We start from the raw sequence: 7,201 nt of genomic DNA, 5'->3' as shown, positions 1-7,201 counted from the left end.
GTTTCTTGTATGCTTCTGTGACTTGACGGTGCCTGACCTCCTGCACACAGCAGATGGTTCAGACATAAACAAGTTCTCAAGCTGAGGTGAGCCCCATGTAGTATCTTATTAGGTGTCTCACACCCCCTACTGCTGACCTCTTAAAAGCCAGGCTGTTATCATTCAGTCTAATGAGAAACAGACTGCACACATGCTCACAGAAGTAAGGAAAAGAGAAATATCCTGCAGTGTTTGTGGAGTTCTAATTTTGCAGTCAAAGCAACACAAACTATAATATGAAGTACTCAGATTTAGCTGCACATGGAAGAAACTGTCAATTTGATTTCCTTCCAAAGCTCGGTCCTCGATAGACGCTAATGACTTAAACCTTTATACCTTTATTTACCCATATTCAGCAGGTTTCAGAGGCAAAATATCTTGAATTTCTATAAGATTTCCATCTAAAAGTGTGTTAAAATATACAATTATACTTATCAGAGATTGCTTTCCATTTAATGTAGCAAATAGTTTCATGCACTCTATGATCTTTTCACATTTAAGTAACCTCTTGTTCACAGGCAGCATCTATAACAACCGAGCATGTTATGATGAAAATCCTCGACAGGAAGCCAATAAGATCGCATTTATTTATTTATTTAATGTTTATTTAACATCGCTGCCAAGTTCTTAAGAAATAAAATGTCCAGTTTTGGTCATACTTTTAAACTCATCTATAAATGCTTACATAATCAGGCTCCTCAGGTGCTCAGAGACCTTGTGGCTCCACTGTACTCAGGGTCAGTAACACAAGGAGCATCCAACAGGAAGTGTTAGGTGCTGTTATGTAAATCCTCATTTGAAAAACAGCTTTTTCTCTTCGGGGGAATCAACATGTGGAATTCTGTACCTGCAGAACTCAAACTGGTCCTGACTGAGATCATTAAAACTGAAACAGTTTCTGAAGAGCGATCAGTCGTATTGCCATGAATGATCTGTTTTTTTCTATTTCTGTGTACATATATTTTGTTGCGTTTCTGCTTGTATTGTCTCTTGTGTATTTGGTGTTGAGTTTGATGTATTTTAAAGGCCCATCTAGGGACTGGCAGTGCACTTTATCTCAGGCTATAAATGCTGTGCTGCATCAGTTTATGCTACATACTCACACAAACTAAATAATCTGTGAGTAAATGCTTCAGCTGTCTACATTTTCCACTGGTGGAAAGTAGCTAAATACATTTACACGTGTATGGTATAATGATATCAGAATTATAATTACTAATAATAACTAATATTAATAATATTAATAAGACATACACATGTTTTGCATTAAACTATAGGTGATAACTTTAAATGTATTACCTTTATAAACAGAAATAGAGATGTAGGCTACGTGCTTGTATACGACACTATAAATCCAATGTAGATAACAAATAATACTTCTTCTGCCACTGACATCTTCACCTCAGACTCCCCTGACACCACAGGAACTTGTTTTAATCCTCTGATCTCTGAGCAGTTTCCTGGATTTTTTTTCTTCTTTTACTCACTGTGGACTCATTTTTCACAGCAGCATATAACATAAGTCCTGCACCTGTATGGAAACAGCACAATCGTGGCTAAAAGCAGGGAGAACTCAAAACTGTTTTTGTGCAGCGTCACACAGCTCACAGATCTTATATTATCTTCAGTATTATTGCACATACACTATTAAATGTCTTATTGAAACAGCTCTTTGTAGTTTAACTAACTAAAACTAACTGTCCCTGGTCCAGTTGCTGGTATGTGGGACAAACGGTGATAGTTTTATAGAGCCAGACAAATGTGTAGCACCACCTTGTGGCAGACCTACTTATGTCTGTGTACAGTATTGTTGATGTTTAATCATGCTCAAGCTCAAATCCTATTAGCTCTCTGGATCAGACTAGAAAGCACCTGTTCTGTTGTTTTAGTCTCCCTATTTAAAAACATTCAGTGTATGCGTGGACTCTGTATTGTATCGGTGCTTCAGTGTGATCATAAGGTAAATGTGTTCAATCCGACAGTGTGCGAATGGGATTCTGTACCGGTCATAACCACACTTGTCACATCCTTTCAGACTGAGTTTGGCCTTCCGAGACACACACTGAGCCTCAGAATGAAGCTCCTGCTCGGTTTGGCCATCCTGGTGGTGACGCTGGGGGTCCTTCATTCTGCCACTGAGGACCAGACCACAGAAATCCCAGAGGACACCCTGAAACGTGAGTCAGCATGTTGTTTTGTACCAGAGTTAGTTAAAATTTGGCCAGCCAATGTCTCTACAGTGCAATCAGTATCAACACCTGGCCTGGTCTTCTGATATATACATTAAATAAAGTGTCATACAATCACTAATTTTTTAGACTTGATACAGCTGTTGATTGTTTCATTTAAATAGTTGTAGATATTCTTAATTTAGTTCATTTCTGTTCAGTGCCACACAAATCACAGTGCAGTGTTTATGAGTGGATATCGTTGGCTACATTTCCTGTTTCGACTGTGAAAACTGTGTTAATCTAAGTGTTTATAAAACATCTCACCCAGCCAGTTCTCTCCTTCTCTCTCTCTCTCTCTCTCAGAGTTGTCTGAGAATGGCGAGAAACTGGTGGATGAGGAGGTGAGGAGAGCTCTGCACGGGGTGAAGCAGATGAAGGAGGTGATGTGGAGGAACGAGCAGAAGCATGAACACCTCATGAAGTCCCTCCAACGCAGCAGTGACAAGAAGAAGGTGAGACAAGACAATCATCAACAGTTCCTGTGGAGGAGAGAGAACAGAGCAGCCAAATGATAAATGTGTCCCTTTCTGCCACCAGGGGGCGGCCCAACTGGCGAAGGAGGTGACTGAGAAGCTGGAGGAGGCAGAGGAGCAGTGTAAAGACTCCCTGCAGTCTGAGTGGGAGGAGTGCAGGCCCTGTCTGGAGGATGCATGTAAGACCTTCTACACCTCCACCTGCCGCAGGGGATTTGCCACTTTCCACACCAAGGTATTAAAAACTGCAGCTCCAATCTCTGCCTTTCTTACTCTGACCTCCAAACTCTTAAAGCAGCACTGCCAACAATAACAAATTGTACCAATGCCAGCCGAAACCTTCGTTTGGACTCAGTTAGTTTCATGTTCTCCTGTTTATCCTGTCAAACACATATAACAACATATCAGATCGTCAAATGATCCGGTTACTATGACTCTGTGATTAGTTCGGTAACATTTTACAGGTCCAGAAATCTCATGGTCAGTAAGTGGTAGTTACAAAACAACATGTTTGAAATGCCTTTGAATTCCACCAGATGTTAGCTATAAACTAGTTGGAAATTAGACCGCAACAGCTCACTTCAATTCAGTGGCGTATTAAGTTAAACAGAAACCAGCTGCAAATGTCCTGGAAATGCATTAAAGGCAGAAGAAGAAGAAATTCAAACTCAGAATTTTAATATTTACAATAGTAATGAGGTAATTATACAATCCTCGGAAATATTCATTAATAAACAAGCTGTTCTCAGAGGAAAACAAGGTCCCCAGAACACTGTTTGAAGCTAGAAAGAAGGCAGGGTCCGCCACATATAAACAACCCTTAATGTGAAGCAATGTCTCATTAATATTTTTAATAATCTTGCGAGGCTCAGGTTAGTAACCACAGCCTTAGATCATAGTAAAATAAACGTCCCTCCATCATGTTTCATACTGTAGGTGGAGAACTTGTTCCGCAGAGTGTCCAGGCGCTTTGGCCCCCGAGAGCCTTCAATCGAGGCAGGGGACATCCTGGTGAACCAGGGCCCCGACAGCCCCGACACTGAGGTTGCGCGCATCGAGGATTCCTTCAACCGCCTCATCAGCAAGGTGGGCGCGCTGGTGGAGCGCAGCGTCACCCTGGTCTCCAGGATAAGCACCAGGCTCGACAAAGCCCTCCAGAAAGCCTTCCTGAACGACACTGACATCCTGATGGAGGAGAGCACCACTGATCCCTACAACCCCAGCCGAGACTCTGGCTTCCTGCAGGGTGTGGGGTTGGACGAGGTGCTGGACTCCTTCTTTGACTTTGGAAAGAGCGTGTTGGACGAGTTTGGAGCGGTGGTGACCCAGGTGTTTGATGACATCCATGAGGCAGTGGAGGAAGAGAAGAAGAAAGGTAGCAATACAATAACACTAAACATCTTAAAGCAATGCTAAACAATAAAAAAACACTGGACTAACTGTGAAACATTTTTCTGTTTGGTGCAGCGAGGGCAACTTTCCCCCGTTTCCTGCAGAACAGGAAGTTGTGCCGAGACCTTCGCAAACAGACCTCAGAGTGCTGGCAGCTGCAGAGCCAGTGTGAGGCCTGCCAGGGAACCTTGCTCACAGGTGAAGCGCCAGCACCCTCACAGCTTGTGTTTACTTCATCATTACACACATCTGACCGCTCCTCCTCCTGTCTCCAGAGTGCCCCAGTGTCCGAGATCTGCACGTGGAGCTGGATGAGGTATCCCAGCTGCTGGACGTGTCCAAAGAGCAGTACGATGAGATCTTGTCTATTGTCCAGCGCCACACTGATGAGACCGTCAACTGGCTGAGCAACATGGCGGCTGAATTCAGCTGGGTGGGTCAGGCTGTGAGCAACATCAGCGTCCCTGAGAACATCTTCCGTATCACGAAGGTGAGACAGAGTGAAGGAATTGAATGAAAAGAGGAAGTAATCCCTTGCATTGTGGGTAATGTAGCCACCGGGTTTTCAGTCACTTAGCCAGTGAGTGACATCACTGGAAGCAATTTATCAGATTACATTCAGTTTATTCAGGAGCCACGACAACCTTTATACTACTTTTTTCACATATGCAGTAGTACCCTCCCCCCAAGATCCGTTACCACACTTTAATGTGTAAAATTGGTGGACTTACCCTTTAATATTTGGCTTAAGACGTCTGAATTAGACAAATCAAGAGGAAATCTTCCATAGTTACTCTCTCTTTAGTACCGAGATCACTGTACTACCACAAAAAGGACATTTTCTCCTAAAAGAACACATTTTGGAAAGAAAGTATTACTTCTCATATTAACTTCAGATAACTAAAGAATGCATTTTATTAGGAATTAGAAAGTGATCTCATATGAAAAGAAGGAAATAATACAGCAAAGAAAACCTGTTTTGGTGTATATATGGGCACTGAACTATTGAAAAAAAATGTGAACTGGTCCTTTTATGTTATCATTTGGTCCCACTAATAGATTAAACTTGTGAACCTTCACAATTTCCAACTAATATACATATCAAACACCAACTGGAGAGAAATGTATCGTTGGGATTTTTTAGATATACTTTAATTACATTTTCCACCCTAATAATAAAAATGTATCAACAGTTGGTGTAAAACATAATGGCTCCTCTCACTCTCTAGGTGGCGCCACAGAGCCACGATGAACACAATTTCTCTGTGACTGAGACCAAGGTGGAGGTAAACATCCTGAACTCCCCCCCACTCATCCTCTCTGTTCCTGGGGAGCTGGAGCTGCAGGACCCAGCCTTCATCCAGTATGTGACCAAGGAGGCTCTGAATAAGTTCAAGGAGATAGTCAGGTGAGAGACACCAGTGGTATTTCACCAATTATCTGTCTCCATTCCCTTTTTTTGTCCTGCTACTTTCTATTTCTTTGATTGCAATGTTTTATTCTAATATATTACTTACTTCTCTCAAATTCTCACATAAACACACTCTTTCTTTACAGGTACGAGGAGGAGTGAAACTACAGTCTCCTTTCCTGAGCCTCAATCAGCCCTTTCTTTATGAACAGAACTAGATTGTGTTCCTGTGTAGTTGTCAAATCTTGTTGAACATGTAAATATACTAAAGTTGAACCATGTCAATCATTGCTATTTATTAAATATATAAAGAAAATGTACCTCATATCTCACCTGTTGTCAACTGGTGTAAATAAATAAAAAACAAATAAAACACAACGTGCGACTTCATTCACTGCAAAAACTCAAAATCTTATTATATTTTGTCTTATTTCGAGTTGTGATATCTCATTTATATAAGACACAATCACCTTTAAAGCAGCATTTAAGATTGATATAGGACACTAATAGACGATTTCCATTTGTTCGGGATCCTGCAGTCTTGGACTACCTTAAGAAGCTTTAAAAAGATTCTCAGACTCGTCTTATTAGAGGAATCTTGAATGATGTGTAATGTTTCACTAGTCGTCCACATTCGATTGTAACTTTGACGCTTTGAATCTGAACGAGCATCAGCGTTGTTTGTCAAGGACCAGAGTGAAAGCAAACATTTGAGTAAAACTTTTATTTTTTCTGTACAAAACCATATTAGTTACCATTATCAGTAATTTCATTATCATCTCCCCACTAGCTCAAGAACAATCACGTTAGGTTCTCGTGAGGGACAAACACAGAGATAGAAAAACAATGTTCACATCTTTGTCCAATCCTAAAGCTTACTTATTGAATGAGAAGATGCTTTTACATCTTTCCAAAGTTCCCATCACATACCGCAGGACAGTTGGAAGTACCACTAAGAACTTGTTATTGGACTAAAAGCACTAAAACCCCGGGGCCTCATTTATAAAAATGTGGTGCGCTAATGTCCCATTCATTAGAGCTGCTGAGCGTAAAAGACCTTACTGAAGCCAGGTTCCAAGAATCCCATTTGTAACTCAGGCACGTGATCTATAAATCCAGATCAAACTTACAAGGTCCACTTGATAAGAAAGTTGATTTTTGAGTCTCATTCCCAACTTGTCAAATACTCACGCTTTAGATTAGAGGATTAGAGGTCCGGAAGGTCACCATCCCAAAGCGTACTCAAAAAGAATCAACCTTCTCACAAAGATGACCTTTAAAATGACCAGTACCAGCTTTGAAATCTCTCCTTATATAACGCCAGCACAAGTGAGGGTTTCAGTCCAGAATAGCCACGGACCAAAACATAACAACAAAGTTTTTGGAAGACGAGATCACGTGATGGTAGAAGAGATAGAAGCCTGCCAACACATACTATTCAGTGGGTTGACAAACACGCAGCTCGGGAGTGCGTCGCCGCTGCACATTGTTCATATGGCTCATGCAAAGTTCACTGCAGACTGCTAAGGTCAAAATTGATCACAAGTCTGTTTCTATAAATGAGGCCCCTGATGTGACCATAGTGTGTGCAAGGTGTTCGTTTTGTCCAGGAGTCATCCATCATCTCTACAACTGGGAAATAAGAAAACAATAAG

The 7,201-nt window shown here is 41.3% G+C and overlaps 1 protein-coding gene across 1 annotated transcript; it reads left to right on the top strand.

The window, feature by feature from the left end:
• The first annotated feature begins 2,089 nt into the window (after positions 1–2,089).
• Positions 2,090–5,762, top strand: clul1 (clusterin-like 1 (retinal)). The gene is made up of 8 exons (XM_084369002.1): positions 2,090–2,216; positions 2,574–2,722; positions 2,808–2,978; positions 3,680–4,118; positions 4,211–4,333; positions 4,411–4,625; positions 5,365–5,543; positions 5,693–5,762. The coding sequence occupies exons 1-8, from the start codon at positions 2,114–2,116 to the stop codon at positions 5,706–5,708; spliced, it is 1,395 nt and encodes a 464-aa protein (XP_084225128.1). The 5' UTR covers positions 2,090–2,113; the 3' UTR covers positions 5,709–5,762.
• Positions 5,763–7,201: the final 1,439 nt, after the last annotated feature.

This window comes from Pagrus pagrus (genome assembly GCF_965226575.1).
Source record: "Pagrus pagrus genome assembly, chromosome: 12".
In the NCBI taxonomy this organism is placed as follows: Eukaryota; Metazoa; Chordata; class Actinopteri; order Spariformes; family Sparidae; genus Pagrus; species Pagrus pagrus.
This window is presented reverse-complemented; position numbering and strand designations above follow the sequence as displayed.

Excerpts from the sequence above, each read along its gene's own strand:
- clul1 (XM_084369002.1), top strand. The coding sequence starts at position 2,114 with ATGAAGCTCCTGCTCGGTTTGGCCATCCTGGTGGTGACGCTGGGGGTC. Across the intron at positions 2,979-3,679 it reads TTGCCACTTTCCACACCAAG|GTGGAGAACTTGTTCCGCAG; the intron begins GTATTAAAAACT and ends TTCATACTGTAG. Across the intron at positions 4,626-5,364 it reads ACATCTTCCGTATCACGAAG|GTGGCGCCACAGAGCCACGA; the intron begins GTGAGACAGAGT and ends CTCACTCTCTAG.